This window comes from Camelus bactrianus, chromosome 35, assembly GCF_048773025.1.
Source record: "Camelus bactrianus isolate YW-2024 breed Bactrian camel chromosome 35, ASM4877302v1, whole genome shotgun sequence".
Taxonomy (NCBI): Eukaryota; Metazoa; Chordata; class Mammalia; order Artiodactyla; family Camelidae; genus Camelus; species Camelus bactrianus.
In genome coordinates, this window is record NC_133573.1 from 13291895 (window position 1) to 13312779 (window position 20885).

The following is a 20885-nucleotide window of genomic DNA, read 5'->3' on the forward strand; positions in this document are numbered from 1 at the left end:
CCACACGTGGGGCAGCCTAGAGGTTCAAGGTTACATACGGATCTTATAAGCCAGAGGGGCCATGCCAACAACAGGCAGTGTCTGTCATTCCACAGACATTGAATTCCAGGAGTAGTTGATGGGGGAGGTGCTGTGGAAGGGCGCGAAATCTGTCTGCAAAATGTTGGCTCGCTTTTCTCTGGAAATATTCTTCCTGCCCTAGGGGACCACTCAGATGTTGGCAGGACACACCTCCCCTGCTATCTCAGAAAATATCAATTCTCAGCCCTTCTTCCCATCACCAGGAAGAAGAGGATCCGCTCGGACCTCGGGCAGCACGTGCATGCCCGCAGGGGCGGGGGGATGGCCACTGGGAGCAGAGGGCCCAGGGGGTCTGGAGATTCAGGGACAGTATAGCTCCAGCTACAGGTTCTTAGTGGCTGATGGTAAACCTTGTTCCAGGTACTCTCAGGGAAACTTTCTAGAGCATTCTGCCCTCCTTTTACTGCTTTTCTAGCTTCTCACATGCTGGCAATGACATCAGGGAACACAATGACTGCACGTTCTTTACATCATACGTGAAAGCAGGGATGGAGGCGGAAGGACTATCCTTGTGCACTGGATTATGGCTGAATCACTTGCAAACTGATGTGTGATTCCCTGCGTGTGAGAACTCAGGGTCTGGGAGCAGTGGCATCCCCCACCATGTGTTCTGCCCACATACACGGCAGTTCAACAAATATGTTGTATTTCAACGAAACTGCTCTGGAACTTCGGATCTGGTGAAAAGAAGAGGATATCATGTATTTGCTCAGATTTCTAATATGATTTTCCTAGGAGCTGTTACATGGGTTTTAAAAACAACCCACAAAAACTTAGCAAAGGAAAATTCCACTTTCAAAGCAGTCTTCGATCCTTTAGTAAGTGTGCTTTTCCTGACTGTACGGCTGATGAGAAAAATGTTCACAAGGCCCCACTGCAGGTGTGTCCGTTCACAGGTGGACGGCAAGGGGGCCGGTGCTGGACCACGATGCTGCGGAGGGAGGGAGGGATGGGAGGCCATGGGCAGGGCCACCCACTGAGCTGAGCACCAGCACCACCGGTGGTGGGGGGAGGAGTGCAGCCTCACCCTCAACTGTGAGTCAACAGTCTGGCGTGGGGCCCAGCAAACTATTTTTCAAGAGGTTTATCAAATGATGCTAATGACCATTCAGTTTTAGAAAACAATCACCTTGATAAATTAACTGCAACCTATTCCCTCCCCTGGCCCCCAGGATCAGCGTCCTGGGTCTGTCTCCAACAAAGGCTGGTGACGACACCACCAAGGCAGCTGAAGGGTCTGAGGATGACAGTGACACTGACCATGCAGGTGGCACCTTCTGCCCCTGCCTTGGTCATCAAAGCCCTCAAGGAACCACCAAGAGACAGAAAGAAGCAGAAAAAACATTAAGCACAGAGGACACATCACTTTTGGTGAGACCGTCAACACTGCCTGACCGACGCGGCACCCAACTTCAGCCAGAGAATTCTCTGGAACCACTAAAGAGACCCTGGGGACGGCCCAGTCTGTGGGCAGCAATGTTGGTGGCGGCCGACCTCACAGTATCATAGATGACAGAAAGAGTGGCGCAGTGGGCTGCCCGGCTAGTTAACTACAAAGGTTCTTTGACAACCCACCCTTCAAAAAAAACCTGATGATGATTTGATGCTAGTTGAAATATTTTATTTCAATTAATCCCAAATTTCCTCTGATGAATAAATATACAGGTATCCACCTACAATTTCACACTTGAACCAAACAAATATTCTCTTCTTCTCTGCATTTTTAAGCGAACCCACCTAAGGGTAATAAAATCCAGATAATCATCTCACACGTAAGTGCCAAAAACCCACCCAACTCCACATCAGCAGCAAAGTTTCTTTCCCCCTGTTTGATGTAGAAGAGCTGTGGCCAAGGCTTTCTGGCTGTGAACCAACTACAGAACACTGGTTACCTCCAACACACAGCTCCACCTCCTCAGGACACTGGCTTTGGAACGACCACTTGGGCACCAGGAGTACTCATTTTCAAGAGTGTGTTGGCCAGCAGATTCTCCCTTGCAACCCAGAAAGCAAATTCAACACATCACTGGATTAAATGACAGATTTGATTTCAATATTACTGGCAGCACCTTCTGGGCTTATAAATCATTTCGTTGGAAAGCTAATGCTGATTGTTTCTCACTTGTCACCTGCCACAGAAAAATGGAACTGCTTAGAACAAAACCACGCAATTACCTTCCTTCTGGAAAAGGCTTGAAGGAATCAGAAGTGTTCCAAAGCAAACTTTCCCTCGGGAGCTCGAAACATGAGAAGATCAAATGTTTCCAGCCCATTCCCGCGCGCGCACGCGCGTGTGTGTATGTGTGTGTTTCACTCATCAATTTCTTCACCGCACAGCTATTTACTGAACACCCGCTACGTACCCATCACTGGGGCAGTAATGGTTAGAAGTCTTCAATATCAGACACATCAAAAATCAAATACAAGAACAAAAACATTTTCTAAACCTGCTTAGATATGCTTAGAAAACCTGCCACTTGGAAGTATCTGATTTTCAGAATAATTAAGAGTTCACTGTACTTCAAACAAACTTCCACCCTGATTCCCTCGTGCTCCCTTTGTCAAGTTTAAATTGACCTGGATGTCTTCCTACACAGTCTGCAACAACCCCCCATAATACCCCATCTAAACAACACGCTTCTAGAGAAGGCCAAATTTAGTCTCTGTTTAAAACTTTATCAACTCAAGATTCTTTCAACATAGAGGTCGGTGTCTTATTAGACCTTTGCTATTTGAGGAAACTGTGTTTCTAGCTTTCAGACAAAAGCACGTAAACCTGTTCTGTAACTCTGGAGTTCAGATAATGACATATGTGTGCACGTTGTTTCAAAGTCAAAGAAAGTCCACCATAAATTGGTCTACAGACAGATCTCAGATAAAGAAAACCTCACGTCGAAAACCTGTGAATCTGACATTAGGATTTACTGTACTGCATTAGTACTTCTTATGTAAAATGCAGGCCAAGTCATGTATTTCTCTTAAGAGCAACCAGTTTTATTTTAAATTTCAAGTAATATATTAGTAAAATCCTAAAGTGACAGTAGAGGGTGCAGCCCACAGTGCACCCAAGCAATGCTATGCTGGGTGGTCCACACAGAGGCCAGGGTGCTGGTTGGTTCTAGAATATTCTCTCGTGTGCCAAGGTCCTCCACGTGTGTGTGTGTGTGAGTGTGTGTACAGTGTATGTGTGCTGTGATTCTCGCTGCAGTCTATTTAAACCTAAGTCAACTAGAGAGTTAGCAAATACACACTAAGAAATTCTGTCTCATTAACTAAAAGATCTCCATAAAGTATGTGAAAGTAAATCCTGTTTGGAGATTTCTTGGTGGGACTCCTCCTAGGGGACCATGGCACAGGGCTTCTGAGGGCCCGCCAAGGTGCACAGTCTATTTGTTGTTGGTGGGCTCCAGACTCCAAAAAGGATTTAGACTTTTCTCAGATCAGTTTTTGTATGGCTCTCCATGGCCCAGAGGGGGGAAAATGGCCTTACACAGGCTACGCTTGATAGCAGATGGAGAGATCTGATTTAGAAGACTGATGACTGCTTGAAGATTGCAGAATCTGGCCAATATTTGAAGAGGTTTTCAAGCCCTAAAACATAGTCCATATCATGGGCCACAGACAGTGGTCCTAGGAACCTCCAGTCATGTGATGACATGCCCATGGACGCGCCGCTGGGGGCGGTGGACTTGGAGATGTCCAAGTCAAATTTGGCTTGATGTCCACAAAGGCACGGAAAGAAAAACACGGACTTTTTTGACAACCATGGGCTGTTCACAGCTCCTTGACAAAACAAGGCCCGGCCGCGGAGGGGAGGCCCAGCCCCTGGGGCCTGGCACAGAATTTTTCTGGCTGAGTGGCTGCAGGAAGCAGATGTCATGGCTCAGTCAGACCCCAGCCTTCTGCAGCCCTGCTTCAACACAGACCCCTGACGCCGGGTGCAGCCTGGACCCTGTAAGCACCCACAAAGCCCAGCACCTTCATTCCTCAGGTGTGACCACCCAGGTGCCACACCACAGTCCAGGCAGATTGGGACCCTCTGGCGCCCCTTCCCATCCAGGTTACAGATATGGCCCCCACGTGCTTGAAGCATCTGTTGGGGGAGAGTTGTGGCTAAAAGTGGCAACTCAAGGTCCAAGCCTAAGGAGGCCAGAGTGACAACCCCCCAGTGGCAAGGTAATCAAACAGCTTCTGGAAGCTAAACACAAACTGAAATTAATGAGCCTTTGAATTCCTTCCTCATAGGGCTGACCAAAAGCACTGCACACAAAAATATCTATTTTTTTCCAATTACCCATGTTTAAGTTCTTTAACATATGTCACTGGCTTCAGAATATACACTTAAGGGGCTTTTTCAATAGCAGAGAAGAAAGGTCTTCGCATGGATTTGTGGGTCACAGCCACTGCCTGTCTGAGGAGAACAGAAGGTCTGGGGTAATTTGTTGGACTGTCAAACTTTAATGGCTCTCCTGCCAAAATGATTTTGGTCAGTGAAAGTTAAACCCCTCCAGACTCAGGACAAATGTTTACGATTGGGGTCAAGAGTGTTTACTCTTTAGCAGTTAGCTTCGCAAACAAAAGAGCTTTGACTCAAGATGAACTGAATGCAGCCCATGCCGGAATTTAACCCTTCTTGGAAGAGTCACAAAATCACAGCCATCGCTTCCAAAGCCCACCAACCCACCGGGGCTGATCAGCTGGCAGTATAGACGGTCAGGTTCACCTCTTCGTGGCAACGCCTATTTTTAAAGGCCAGCACACACACACACACACACACACATACACACACACCCACACACACACAATATGATATGGTTTCCCTTAGAAAGTCAGAAGGGCCAAATAATTACCACACTTCTAATTTTAAATTTGAGTTAACAAACACCAAAGCAGGAGCTGAGGTTCGATTTTAATTTTCGCTCTACTAAAATTAAACTAGAATGTCATGTCCTCGCCATCTCCTGATCACCAGTGGCAAGCGACGTTCTAAAACATGTAAGTGGACATCATCTGGCTGTTATGCGGACATATTCACACAGACATGTGCAACACATCTATGAACACAGATGACAGTAAAGATCGCCTTTTCACTACATAACAAGAATCGAGAACTGTCTACAAAATATAACGAAAATCAGATTCCACATTTCCGAATATAGTAATTTTTAAAAGACCATTTATAGCATTAACAGCATTACCAAAGCTATCAGAGCTGTGAAAGGGGAGTTTCTCTATATAAAAAGATGCCATATAAATGCTTCAGAAACCATCACTGCCCGCATTAAAATCAGCAAAACTTACAGACGTCCATGGCTGTGTTGCTGTCTTGACTGTTTAGCTGAAGATGAAGAAAAAGAGGCAGCAAGAGAAAAGGAAATATGAGAAAGTCCAAGTAAAATAAGAGGGAAGAAGATGAGAAAAGGAAAGAAAGGAAAGGAAAGGAAAAGAGAAGAGAGGAGAGGAGAGGAGAGGAGAGAAAAGAAAAGAAAGAAAAGAAAAGAAGAGGAGAGGAGAGGAGAGGAGAGGAGAGGAGAGGAGAGGAGAGGAGAGAAGAGAAGAGAAGAGAAGAGAAGAGAAGAGAAGAGAAGAGAAGAAGCAGGGAAGAGCAGGGAAGGGGAGGAGACTGACTACGCACATCGTCCCTAAATACTCACCCGTCCCTCTGACAAACCAAAGAAGGTCGGGTGGTGTCTCAGGGAGTCAACTGTGTTGGTTATTTTAAAAGCATCCATTCAGTACAGAGGCAAGGCTGAACTGTTTCTGCCTTACAGTCACCAGATCCAATTAAACACATGGATTCATCCACACTGGATGCAAGGGTTAAACAGGGGAGGTGAGGAACCCGCCTGGCCTCTCCAGTCCAGGCATTTAATAACCGATGACCACATCCTTTTATGGAACAGGCCAGCCTCACTGCACTTGTAGGGTGAAAATTCACTCTGTTCTGTCTTGATTCTCCATGAAAAGAGCCGCAGTGGAGAGTAAGCAGACTCCCCTGTGTGATGTTACACCTGCGGCCCCCGGTGCTGTCTCTGAGCTGCTCAGCTGGGCTGATGCTATGGTAGTGAAAGACAGATGACTTCATCCCGAAGGGAGTTTCCCAACGGAGGCAGCAAGTTCCCAGAGGCTGGAAAGCTGAGTGGGTTGGAACTCCAGACTGAGAACAGGATGCAAAGGCAGAGCTGGGAAGGCCTGTGGTGCCAGGAATCAGGGTCTACCACTGTGGCGGAGCCCGGGGAGCAGAGGGAAGGGCTATTGTCTCCAGAGCAATTCACTCCAAAGGCCATCACACCAATCACCTGGGCTGTGGGCTCCAGGCAGGGGTTAGGACCACAACCCTGGATGCCAGCTAGCCCTTCTCAACCCTAAAGCATCCTCCAGCCCTCAGTTTCCTTCCTCCGCTGCCCAGGAGTTCCCATCCTCTTCTGCTGTGGGTTCATTTTAACAGTACAGGTTCTGGGGAAAAGCTCAACACACACACACACACACACACACACACACACACACACACACACACACACACACACACACACAGATGCCTGAGAGCAGAAAGAACCTTAGGACGGTGTAGGTCAACACCTGAGTTTGAGGTGGGAGGTTAGGTGAGGTGCAGATTCCCAGGGCAGCCTCTGTTCCTCCCATCACACTGCCTGACTGCAAGTTCCAAACTGTCAGAGGTTCACAAGACATAGGCATTTGGCGGAAAACACACAGCATCCTTAGTAGCTCAGTTGGCACTCAAGAAACTAGAATAAATGACAAGTATTTTGCACGGTCCGCCAATAAGTACAAGATCTCACACGAGCCATCATCACAGAAGAGCGTCCTCGTCCCACACAGCAGCCCAGCCCTGGCTCCCGGAAGACATCTTTGATTTGTATCTGTAAGTGTCAAAAAGTTAACAGCAAAAACAAACACCCCCAAACATGTAAAACTAATTTCTCACAAAACTCCACGACCTCAAGCCAAAACACAGACTTAAGAAAGGACAATAAAGCTGCCAAAGGACACACTGACAACACATCTGATTACAGCCCTGTCCCCCAAACCACTTTGGCACTGGGTTAGCAGCACTTCTGTCCACGTTGAGCGTTAAGTGGAGCTCAGGGTATTAGCTTCAAGGATTCAGTTCTAATGATGTTAGTGATCGTGAGACAGCAAACACGTCTCTTTGGATACATAATTCAAAATGTGCAAATGAACACTTGATGTGTTCAAGGCCATCAAGAACCTATGACACCACACCCCATGTGTGTGCACACACACCCAGGAGGGGGTGTGTATTTGTGGATTGGTGGGAGGGGTGGGGAATCCACAGAAAAGTTTCCTCTGATTTAATAAGCCTCCGTTTCTTTGGAAAAGCACAGTGTCTTAAATGTTTCCTCTGTGATCCCAGCATCACAAATAGACGAATGTGTCAACAGGTGGAGATGCCCTGAGGTTCTCCGACCTGCATCAGCAGATGCGCAAAGTGCGCATCCACGTCCCTGGACCCACGCTGTCCCACCACAAGGCTGCTGCAGGCTGACCCTGATGACAATCATTCAAGCTACAAGTTCAGTTCCTCAGCTGCACTAGCCCCATTTTTCAAGTGCTCAACTGTCATCTGCGATTAGTGGCGACCCTTCAGAATAGCACCAACCAGAGAACATTTCCATCAACACAGAAAGTTCTACTGGTCAGTGATGCCCAGACCCATGGGCTGCACTGATCTTGTTTCCAGGGCTGGGTGGGTGATTACAGAGCGCCGGCTGGGGTCACGTGGCACTTCTAAGAGCCTGACTTTTATACAAGTCATCAGAATGAGATTTTAGCCTCTCCAGAGACAGATTTTGTTCTTAACTTTTGAGGAATCACAGTCCCTTTAAGAAAAATGCTGAAAGCAATGAACCTTCTCCTCTATCAAATGAGCTTTCAAAAAAGAAAAGGAGTATTTTCCATATAGTTTTTGGGAGATGCTTTAACCTTCTAAAGCCTTTGATGTACCTGTTTTAAAACATTTGCTCACCAGAATCATCTCTTACAGCAGTCATCTGAAACACAACTTCCCTGCAATAACAATTTTGGCTTCACTCTGTCCTAAGTTATCTACCTATCAGTCTTTTTTTTTTTAATTTGAGCTCATTAATTATAGAAACCATCATCAACTCTCATTATTAGCCAGAGAGATGCTCTGCATACATTTGAGCTCAGAAAACCCCCCATTAAAACACCAAGGTAACTTGCTGTCCTCAAACCTTAGAGCATCCTTTACCACCTGATAATAATTTTTATCTCGTGCTGCTGAATAAATCCTAATTTCCTCTTAATGAAATAATTATCTTGTGAAGGACAAATGTTGAGATGCTTAGAACCCCATGAACCAAGAATGCTCTTTCCAACTTGTGCAAAATTAAATGTAAAAATAGTTCTAACATACAATGTGGACCAGAAGGCAGCTAAGGTACAAGTTTGTGCAAAATCAGCTTCACCTGGTGGTAGCAGTGACAGATGAGTGATCTTCAAAAGGAAAATGCACAGATTCCAGAGTTTCTGTGGTGAGACAGCTTCTCTCTCAGTACAATTCTTATACTTCATCTGATACCTAAGCTCTTTCTAAACTCGTTTCAAAGTCTTCAAGTAAAAGGACCTTTATTTTTTAAATTTTTGCTGAATTTAATAAAAAGTTTCCAGAGACACAAAGTCTGAAAGTAAGAAAGCAAGTTGATTTATTTCTGGAACATCCTGGTTAAATGATAGCAATGCCCACCTTCGCCTCAGCAATGAATCAACATTTTATAGATAGCACTTTATGCCAGTGGCAAGAACTTAGGTTAAAAAAAAGTAAGGAGAAGGGGGGAGGGTATAGCTCCATGGTAGGGTGCAGTGCTCAGCATGCACGAGGTCCTGGGTTCAATCCCCAGCACCTCCACTAAAAATAAATAAACCTAATTACCTCCCCACCACCAAAAAACCCCAGAAAAATAACAATAATAAACACAAGATGATGTTTTTACAAAATTAGGGAGAGAGAGAGAGGGGCAGCTGAACTGTATTTTCCAAAACTGAGTCTTTTTTAAAAAGCTTATGAACTTTATCAGCATAAATTACAGGGGAAGAGAGAATTTCAGAAGATAGGAAATGCAAACAGCTGGCAGATCAGAAACCTAACAAGCACCCCCTTTGGGTTAGAGACCAGGTATTTTACATTCCGTCATACACATACTTGAAGGAGACACGTAAGTTTGATGGTGAAGAGACTCCGGGTACTTGAGTCCGAGTCCATCAGAACTTAAGTTCCAGGGTTTTGTTTTTTCACTGTTCTTTCCCCAATGCTGATACCAGACCCTGGCACATAGTAAGTGCTCAGAAAATCACTGTGGACAGAGAAAAAGCACAGCCTACTCCTGTCATGAACAGGAAAACTGGGTCTTGGGCATTGCTCCTGGACTTGGCTGTGACCACCCTGGGGTTTCACAACAGGAGAAAAAAAGCAAAAAGCCCTAAAGAAGATAAGAGTAAGTCAAGTTTGAGAAAAGACAATTTATGTACTGAAATGAACACAAGAAAAACTACCAGAGCTTAATCTGCAAAGATGATAAGATGTTCCGGAAACAAGGGACTGAAGACAAAGAATGGTGGTCAGGCCAACCGAGGAGGAAGGAACAGGCTGCATATCTCAGAAGAAGCAAGCACAGGGAGAAGACACTTTACATCTCTATGAATCCTCACTCCAGATATTTCCAGCTGGTTCCTGCTCTCCCATCTTGAACCACCGCCTTCCAGATGCAGGGTCTCCTTTCCAGGGAAGTCCAGAATATGTTCAAGCTCTGAAATCTTTGGAATATAGAATCCAAATAAGTAGAAGGGGCCTTAGAAATCCTCCAGTCCAGCGCTCATTTTAATGCATGAGGCTTAGCAAGGTTAAGAACTTACCCAAGGTCACACAGATGGTTATTAACTAAGACCAAGGCTGCCCCCACTCCCTCCGCCATTGCCCCAAACACTCCTCCAGGTCACACAACTTCAAGGTCCAAATAAGATTTTTAATTCCTCCATTCAGAGCATGGAAAAACCATCCCTGGGGCTCTGGGAGGTGGGTGGAGGGTGGGGAGAGTGCCAGGCATGTTTGCTGTCATTGCTGTCATGAGCTTTCCTCCCATTTGGTCCGCACTCCACTTTCTTCCTGCAGCTCACTTCTGAAATATTTAAGAACGGTTAGCTGCCCCACAAGCTCTGTGAAGCCTCTGGAGAGGAGAACTGATACAAATCCAAATAAATCAATTCCATCTCAATGGGCGGATCCTGGGCTGGGAAACGTCACCACAATAGCAATCTAGTCACAGAATTTAAAATATTCAACACTTTCCATAAAAAATGTATGGAATAATAAAGCCAAAGGATTATGGGTGTGTGGCTTAAACGAACATCTGGTGGAAATTAAGTCTACAGGCATGATCTGGAGAACCAGCTACTTTTTAAATGACTTGTACCCTTTTTTTCTTCTAATCTGGCTCAACGCCATGGGGTCATGAGCTGTGTTGGGTATCCATAGCAGGACTTGCAAACCAGTAACAGACATTCGCAAGTCATTTGTCTTTGGGTTGCATAATGGCAACAGTTAAAGGAATGAAGGAACCGGCAGAATAAACAAATGTAGCTGAATTTGTGCGCATCCTAGCAGGTGGCAAACTGAAACACCGGCTTAAATTTAAAATGTCCTTTTCTAAGACAATCGGTACACAAAGGCAGGGCTAAAACATTCAAAGGTTATTTTACCCTTCATAACCGATTTCTTAATTCAATATATTTTAAGCTATTGAAAAACCAATTGCTTTCCTATTTGGGTTTTGGCTGGGGTGGCTTGTTTGTTCTTGTTGAGTGTGTAACATATGGGCAAGCAGAACATGTGTATATTCAAAATTTGGGGTTAAACGGAGCAAAATTAGAATCAGTGTTTTCAGAATATATAAAAAGACCTGGGCTTAAAATATTTAAAGTATTCTAAATCTTAAAAATCTAGAAATACCAATATGATTTTTCTGTTCAAAGACCGTATCTGTCTGAGCTGAATATATCTGCCAACTTTCCATACTCAGAACATAATTGAAAATTCAGAAAGAAACAAGAAGGTTCTGATTAACCAAAACACAGTTCAGCCCTCCTACACTGTTGGTCGGAGTATAAACTGGTGCAGCCACGATGGAAAACAGTATGGCGATTCTGCCAAAGGAAAATTAAGAATAGACATACCATATGATCCAGCCATCCCATTTCCAAGTATTTACTCAAAGAATATAAAAACACTAATTGTAATATATGCACCCCACTGTTCACTGCAGACTTATTTACAATAGCCAAGGAAATCACCTAAGTGCCCATCAATGAATGGATAGAGAAAGAAAATATGGTATATGTACACCATGCGGTACTACTCAGCCACAAACAAGAATAAAATCTTGCCACATGTGACAACACAGATGGATGTTGAGGGTATTACACTTCGTGAAATAAGTCAGATGGAGAAAGACAAATACTGTATGATTTCACGCAGATATGGAAGATAAAAAACAAAGAAATGAACATGTCATGTCAAACAAACAAAAACCAACACAAAGATCAGAGTAGTGGTTACCAGAGGGGATGGGATGGGGAGGAGGAAGAAGTGGGTAAAGGGGATGGAAACTAAATTTTTGGTGGTGAGCACGCTGTAGGGGACACAGAAGTAGACATGGTTGTGCACATGAAGCTTACAAAATGTTATAAACCAATGTTACCTCAATAAAAAAAAAATAAATTAAAAACACAGTTCACAAATTATAGGTGCATTGTTTATAAAAAGCCCTCTGGGTCTTACTCAGAAACCAGTTGTTCTTTTTTACGCATAATTCTATCAACACTGGTTATAAAGGATACAGACCTTAACACAGCTAATTAGCAGTTAACAACTTCTCATTAAGAAGAGAAAATAAGCTATAAAGCCCAAATGCATATCTTCCACCTGCAACAGGCAGGTCATGTAATTCACCACATAAAGAGCAGCTCAGGAACATTCATCCCAACGTGGACCCTGAGACGGTGGGCTGTGTCAATGAAGGGACTGAATATGACTTAGGAAGTAAAGGCAGCAAGACCCCAAGGACACAGCCGTCTGGACATCGGTGCAGAGGCTGGAGCCTGGCAAGTCGACTGCACCTGAGAGGGGACCCTGATAAAGAGGTGCTCAGAGGTAAAACTCAGCAAGGTCAAAGCACCCAGGAGGTCGGGGATCAGGAAGGTCTCAGAGGGAGAAGGAGTTCCCGTGGAGCTGTGGGTGTGCCGGGCTGAGTGGGCAGTGAAAGACACAAGGGACAGCTTGAGGTCAAGGACAGCTTTATTTAGGATGCGGGAACCTGGAGTGTGTTTTCCATGTGAGGAGGAGGGGACAGGAGAAACGCAGAAATTGGAAATAAGAGAAGTAGGGGCAACCATGTAGGCAAAGCTTTGGGGAGCGGGGGATGGCATGAAAACCAGAGTGGAAAGGAGCCACCTCTTTTCTGGGAAACTTCCTTCAAATCCCCACCCAACCTGCTGCTTCCATTGAGGCTGGAAGCCCCATAAAAAGACTGGCAGGACCCCTAGGCAGGGCCGCTGCTCTCCTCTCAGCACCGTCTTGGTCTCTAGCCTGGATCCAGGTTGCTGTCACAACTGAGCTGTAACACCGAGCTGTTAACACATTTTTCTGCAACACCATCTTGGTGGTTCCACCATGGAGCAGTTTAAAGCAGTGCTACTCAAAGTCGGTCCACGGACCAAGAGGCATCAGGGTCACCTGGGGTCTTGTTTGCTGATTCACTAGCCCTCCCCTAGGCCTCCTGAGTTAACAAGATTGCAGATGATGCCCTATTAAAGTTTGAGACGTGCTGGTTTAAAGCGGGGGTTATGAACGTATGCATTGAAGTCAGATATCTCTGGGCTCAAATCCAGCTCTACCTGGACCCCACGGTGTGTGCCCTTGGGCCAGCCTCCCTAAACCTCAGGGGTTTTCCTCTGTAGGCTGAAGATAATGACAGATCGATTTCTCAAGGGCCACTGTAAAAATTCAATAAGGTGATGTCGGGACAGAGGGTAGCTGTGAGCCTGGCACACAGTAACGATGGACGGCATGCTGTTTTGGTTCATCCCTCTCACCCTACTTGGATAACAGTTTTGTTACGTCCATCTGACCCCCTGTAAGGAATGAGCTCACCAAAGACAGGGAACACGTTTCCATCATCATTCCCTGGCATCCAACCCTGAGATTTGCACACAGGTGTCTGATCTTGAGGGGAAACACAATACACACGGGATGAAATGAACCCAGCGCTGTGACAGGGGTAAGTCAACTATCCCACAGCAAACAGTAAGGCTCTTTCTTTGACTCTATTTACACAAACGCTGATTAGAAACAGCTTATGAACTTGCTTGGGATTAAAGGATCAACTTTCAGAAGAGAATGAGCAAGTTCCGAGATGAAATACAGTCCACTTTCAAAACCTTCTGCATCAGGGCGTGTCCGTAAAAACGTGAGACAGAGATCTCTCTGAAGCCACACCCAGGTGCTGCGCCCCATTCGGAGGTCAGCAGTGCAAACCACCCCAAGACGTTTAACCTGAAGGATGAAATTTATTGCTCCTGCTCGGGAAAAGCACATAAGTCAGATCACACCACCAGCTGAGTCTCTTCATTGTCGGCCAGGCTCCAATAATGAAGTGACTTGACTGCATCACATGCACCTTAATTTCCTGTGCTGGCAAAGGCACACAGACGGAAACCCCAGCAGGCATGGGACAGAAAGACACGTCTTTCTGCTTGCGTTATTAGATATGGAAGAAAAGCCCCAGAACTCACAGCACAGAACACCCACTTCTGTCGCAAACAAGCTAACAAAGGCAAATATATTTTATGGAGCACTGTTAATTTTTGATCCAGAGAATCCATAGGTCATTTCAATGGATTTGACTGTTGACTCACATCTAGAGAACACCCACTGGGCGGTCAGCACTGGGCTAGATCCTGGGATGGCAAAGGGGCTGGGACCCAGGTGCCTTGCTGGGCACCCCCTACAGAGGAAGGGAGTACCTTTTGGGCAAAAGGACCAATTAAGGGCAATGCAGTCATCCAGATAAGGGGCAGGGAGGCTCAGGAGGAGGCCAGAGGCAAAAGCATCACTTCAGAGACTGACTTAGCATCGCTGGGGACCTACGAGGAGAGGAGTCAAGGGTGGCAATGCAGCTTCTGGTTCAGAGTTAAAATACAATGAAGCCTGGAATTGCAGGGAAGTTCCAGCTGGGGGAATTCTCCTGGTTATAGGGAGGCCCCCTGAGAACAGTGTGTTAATACAAAATTGCAACAAGTGTCCTAAAAGCCCAGGCAGCCCTAGAATGAGAAGCTGACTTCCTTTGTATCCCAGCAACGAAGAGGGTCACTCCCCACAGTGACCATGAAGCTGCAGCTCTCCGGACATCCTTGCAAAAGCCAATGTCCCTTTTCTTTGGATACAATTTCTGAATTGCAAATTTTTAATTGCCCTCAGGTGTTGCCAAAGAGGTTCATTCTGCGTTGAAATTTAAAATCTTGCAGGGGTGTGGTTACCAAGAAACAGTGGGTCCCCAAAGATTATCTGTGTGTGTTGGGCAGGAAGTAACAGAAGCTCATGCTTTGATGAAATTTGAGGTTTGAGTCTCTTGACACCAGAGGCTGCTGAGGGATAATCAGCCCGCTCCTGAGAGGACACACGAGGGGCAACCCACCTCTGCCGTCAGTGCCACCTTCTCGCCTCTCAGAGGAGAGACAAGGATGATCACCCCCGGCAGGACACCCACTGCTTGGCTTCCTACTAGCTCTCTGGGGTTGGTGAGAAGAGGCAGCTCAAATATACGTATACATACAACCTGCTCCTTGCTGCCTGTCCCTATGATGAAGGAATCGCTCCCACCCGGCAGCTTTTCTCAGCAGAGGACATCACCAGCACTTGGGCTTTACCACCTGGGACTGCCCTGCATTTCGGGGTATTTAAAATTTCAGCCACATTGCCCAAAAAACACCAGCAGTAGTTACTCTGAAAACCAGAAGCACCCCAAGCATTTCCAAACGGCCCTCGGGTTGTGGCACTACGTCTGGTTGAGAACCACAGCGGTGTTCCCCGATGACGTCCATCTCTATAAATACTCTGTTTTCTACCTGATAAAAATAATTACTGCCCCTACTGGTCCATCTGTTATGGCTTTCTTTCTTTCTTTCTTTTTTTTTTTAGCACAAGGAAACCACCAAGCTAAGTGACAGAGACCACACTCTTGGGCTTTACAAGATGAATCCAGCATTATTTTCTTAGAGAATTAAAAAAATGGAAATACAGCCCTGAATCTAGACACCAAAGCAAGATTTTTAAAAAATAAATTCTGGAACATCAGAAGTTCTAGATGTCGGCTTCAAGGATCAGAATTCCAAGGTCAAGAACCCTCAAAACAAAGATCATAGAAAAGGGTCACTGGTGATGTATATTTCCACATGTATTAATAGTAGGAGTGAAAAAAAAACTTGCCGTTTGGAGCCCCACCCCATCCTTGTGATACAGTTATTGAAGTACTCTGTATTGTGAATACGCTTTTAATTCCAAGGCTTTGCGCCAGACAGGAGTACCTACTAGATTCTGTTAACCAAACTGTTAGTATCAACTTCTCTGTACCATTAAAGTAAGTTCTTTTGTTTTTAAGGAAGAAAACCCAATCATTCCAAAATCAAAAGACATCCCCAAGGGTACCTACAGGAGTGACTGCAATAATCAGCACATGATGGCAAGAACATTCCAGGACTTGAAGTCAACAACTCACAGAAGCATGCTCAGAAAGATGGCATTTAAAAAATAAATAACTAAAACCCACAACTACATTTAGATTTATACGAAGATTTTTCACTTACTTTGATTTCTGTATAATCCTTGTTCCTCTAAGTTAAAGAGGGGGGAAATCACACTGTAATTCCTTATTTTTCTAATTAAAAAATAAACCAAAACACGTTCTATCCTCTACTTCGGCTTTGGATGTCCTCCAGTATTCTCTTTGCGTCTCCTTTTCTGTGAACACTACTTTCAAATTCTAAACAAAACGTAAACTATCAAAAGTGAGCCCAAGGGACACTGTAAACAATCAAATATCACAACGCAAACAAGGCAACTGCATCTATCAGAAATGATGATTCAGACGAGGATAAATTTAGAACGGTGCTTTCCAAACGGTGTTGGGGCGCCAAATGCAGGAAGCAGGTGAAGGCTACATCCCGAAAGGTTCTCTGAAAAAGGATCTCCAAAATATCAAGAAAAGTCTTCTTTCTGAAGATGTCGGTCCCCTGGTGTCTTTGATGCTGAACTTCCACAATCTGGCCTTGGTGTGGCCATCCATCCCCGGGTAAATCCAAGTAAAACCTGAGACACTTCAGCCTCTGAGGACGCTGTCCGAAGCAGTGAAAGCAACTTCACATGGGACGGGCCTTTTATGGCCTGAACTGGAGAGCCTTGATCTCAGCTCATAGACCAGAAATAGCTCTTGAAACTCAGAGAAGCTGATCAGCTGTTGCAACAGGCCCGGCCAGCAGCGACTTCAAGTGCAGTGAGAATTGGTCACATTGTCTTTCAGCTCATTTTACAGAGAAACTAAAAATGCAGCAGCACCCTCCTGAACTGGCTACAACAAATACAGAACTGAATGGGTGAACACTTTCTAACTCTAGGCTTTGGGTTATAAAAGAACTCAAAACCACTGATGAAGCTGACATCAAACACTCAAAAAGGAAGCAACATATGTATATACGTACAGACATTAACGTATAGACATTAAACGTTACTGTGTACGTATAGACATTAGACAGCATGCAATAAAGCCACGTGTCCCTTCACAAGTTTACAAGTTGTGAAGACATCTGTGGATTTCTTCCCAAGTCCAATAAGAAAATTTCCAATAGAAAATGAGTCATCGGAAGAAAGAATTGCGCTGGAAATAATTTCTCCAAAACAACACAAATGTTTTGTCTTAAAACCAAATATCATGCTGTGAACGGATGGATCTGTCTTCATATGGATCTCAGGTTACTCAATTCACCCAAAAACCAGAAGAAACTTAAGTAAGGAGGGGGGGAAAGAACTATGAAGCACAACCACTTCTTAAAAGGCTATTTATATTTTTTAGATATTTGAACTAATAGCACAACCCTGCTTACACAAATACTTAAAATTGCCAGTGTCCCTGTTGTTGGGAAGAATAGCAGAGCGTCTAAATTGTTCATCGTAACTTCAATATAAAGCACAAAGCTCAGAACTCTGGGCGGGGGCAGAAGCTCGGTGCTGCCCGAGGGGGCAGGCACCTGGGTGTCAATTCTCAGTCCGCCAGCTGCATCAGTCAGCGGAGGCCTCGAGAAGCAGGCTCTGAATTCCTGTTACTAATTAACCCTGCAGGACAATGCCTCTTTCTAAACAGACTCCAGCGGTCAGGTGAACGATGGCAGATACCCTGGGCAGCCATAATGATTAAACACCGGCTTTCTGACTGTTTTGCATGAGGGTTAAAGACAATTTGTCTAAGCAAAATTTTTTACCTCCAGATGACAAACAGAACTTCACAGCATGACTCCTGTTTCTTAATTTCCATCCCGGCCCTCATCTTATTTTTGTCTCTTTGACAAATTTTGCTTTTCACTCCTTTTTATTTGGCCTTGCTTTATATATTTATAGAAGCTGCTCTGAACTTCTCCTGGAGCACAAAGGGTAAAAATAAATAAAACCATATGTAAAGCAGCTGGCTATTGGGGTTCCTTTTAAGAAAAGATAGGAGGAGACAATGAGTCACAGTGCAACAATGCAGTTGTGTTTTTCTCCCTGAAAAAGATTCCCGCAAAATAAACATCTAACTTTTGGATGCCTCTGAGGTTTCTGGTCCCTGCTTCCCTGCAGCAACCAAACTGGCCACGATCAATGCACTGGTGTCTAACAGAATCTTTCTTCTCAGCTGCCCCTTTTATACATGCTTTTTGTCTTTGTTCAAATTCCAGTTAATTCTACCTGTGCAATCTGTTTAAATAATTTCCTAATTTTTTTTTTTTTTTTTGCTATCCGCTGAAATCAGGAAACTCTTACCACACACACACTTCTTTCCAAAAACAGGACAGTAATCAGAACTGAGTAGATTTAATGATAAAGCCATGAAGAAAATGGAGCATCATGTATTATACATTGAAATAAGAACTAGGCTTATCCTTGACTTAGACCTCTCTGAGATAAGTCATAAGTAATTATTTCTCATTTGCTTTGACTTCACACTAGTATTATTATAACCATATGGTGGCCTACCATTCTTTCTAATGATTTCACTATATCGGCTTTATGATGAGTTTTAATCTGGCTTTTGCAGGCTAACCTAGAAACCATGACTATTTGTGATATTGAGCTTAAGAGAAACTGCATTCGTGTTTCTATGGTACCTATTTTACAATAACAATGAACATGTGGAAATCAAGAAACATAATGCCTTTTGCAATCATTACAAAAATATTTAGATGTAAGCCTAATGAAACATGTACAGGATCCATATGCTGAAAATCATAAAATGCTGATAAGAGACATCCAAGGAGACCTAAATAAACAAATAGATATACAGTGCTCACGAGTTGAATGAGTCAACATAGCATAGACGTCAATTCTCTCCAAAACGATCCACAGACTTAATGCAATTCCTCTCAACATGCCAGGTAGGATTTTTGGTAGATAAAGACAAGCTTATTTTAAAATTTATAGGCAGAGGTACAGGCCTTAGAAGAGCTAAAACAATCTTGAAAAAGAAGAAAAAAGGGAGAGTAATCAATCTATCCCATATTAAGGCTGATTTTATAGCTATAATAATGGTATAATACAGAGAACCCCAAAATAGACCACACAAATATACCCAATTGATTTTTGACACAAAGTGCCATTTCAACAAATGGTGCTGGAGCAAATGGAGGGGCATAGATCAAAACCACCCCCCCAAATAAATGAACCAAAAAACCCCCCAAAACCCTTAGCTCTATTCCTTACACCTTGTACAAGTTTTAATCAAAATGGATCATGAAGTCAAGTGTAAAATATAAAACTATGATACTTTTAGAAAAAAAATAGGAGAAAATCTTCAGGATCTAGACAAAGAATTCTTAGACTTGACACCAAAAGCATGACTTATACAAGGGAAAAATGACAAATTAGACTCATCAAAAGGTAAAACTTCTGCTTTGCAACAGACCATGTTGAGGATGAAAAGACATGCTAGGGAGTGGGAGAAAATATTTGCAAGTCATGTAACTGAAAAAGGATACATATATAGACCATAGAAAGAACTCTCAAAATCCAACAGCAAAAAACCCCGAACAGTTCAATTAAAAAATGGGTAGAAGACATGAAGAGACATTTCCCCTAAGTAATAAGAAAGGCAGATGGCAAATAAGCACTAGAAGAGACGTTCAACATCCTTAGCCCTTAGAGAAATGCAAATTAACACAGCCATGAGCTAGCCCTACAACCTATCCGAATGGCAAAACTGAAAAACAGTGACCACACCGAATGCTGGCAAGGAGAACCTGGATCGCACATTGCTGGTGGGAATATAAAATGGCACAGTTACTCTGGGAAGGAGTTTGGCAGTTTCTTCAAAAACTAAACCTGCCAAGCCAAACTACCATATGGCCCCGCAATTGTACTCCTGGACACCTATTCCAGAGAAATGGAAACTTATTTTCATACAAAATCCTGAATACAAATGGTCACAGTAGCTTTATTCACAATAGCCCAAACCTGGAAACAACCCAGACGTCTTCAGTGGATGAATAGTTAAATTAACCATGGTGAACCTAGACCATGGATGACTACCCAGCAATAAAATGGGACCATATATTGATACAGGCAGCAACCTGGATGAATATCCAGGGAATTATGCTGAGTCAAAGAATGCCAACCCCGAAAGCTTAGACACTGCATGATTGCACTTGTACAACATTCTCTGAAAGATAACACTGCAGACGTGTAAGACGCATCAGAGGTTAGAGATGGAGGTGAAGTGGCTGTAAGAGGGCTGCACGAGGGACCCCTGTTACAGACCTCTTCCGCTGATGGGGTCAATGCCGACATCTTGGCGATGACACTGGCTTATAGTTAGTTCTGCAAGATGTTACCATTGGGGGAGAATGGGTGAAAGGTATACAGGCTCCCTCTCTTTAATATTTCTTACCACTGCATTTGAATCTATAATTATCCCAAATTATATCTCAAAATTAAAAGTTTAAACATTAAAAAAAAAAAAAATCGACCTCAAGTGAAACTTCCAAATGCAGTTCCATTTGTAACTGGGTCACTTAACTGTGACTGTACTTTGAGTAAATCTGCGTAGATTTGCCTGTCCTTGCCATCTTAAGAAATTCAAATTGCAACTGCTTCTTTTTCCCTGCAAGGAGGGAAGTCATGGCTCCAAAGGAAAATATTTGATACCAAATAAAAAACAGAAAGCAGTGTTTTCCAATGAAACATGTTTACTTGGCAGGTTGTCTGGATACTGAAAAGAACGTCTCTGATACCTGAGGCCTATCTAATAATAGAACAGGATCCCGCCCCTGAATTTTCAGAATTTAAGTTCACTGCCTAACATGATAAGTTTTCAAACCCTGATCAGTATCTGAGAAACACGAAAATGACTCTTTAGAGAGGGAGGAAACTGGATCATCTCGAAGTTTAATCCTACTACAAGTACCATAGAAAGCAGATTTTTAAATTCTAGAGTTCTGTAATCTTGGAG

At 43.9% G+C, this 20885-nt stretch overlaps 1 protein-coding gene across 22 annotated transcripts in view; it reads right to left on the reverse strand.

Moving 5' to 3' along the window:
- Positions 1–20885, reverse strand: part of SVIL (supervillin) — a 214933-nt gene that overhangs the window by 119780 nt on the left and 74268 nt on the right. For 6 of the 22 annotated variants that reach the window (XM_045519208.2, XM_045519213.2, XM_045519210.2 and 3 more), the window contains exon 1: positions 5383–5553. The exons of 8 other annotated variants lie outside the window; for them this stretch is intronic. In XM_045519208.2, the coding sequence (XP_045375164.2) occupies positions 5383–5392 (10 nt within the window). In that variant the 5' untranslated portion in view covers positions 5393–5553. Of the gene's footprint in view, positions 1–5382; positions 5555–15999; positions 16558–20885 lie in introns of those variants that run through there. 8 more of the 22 variants (XM_045519231.2, XM_074358445.1, XM_045519230.2 and 5 more) reach the window with 6 other exon arrangements.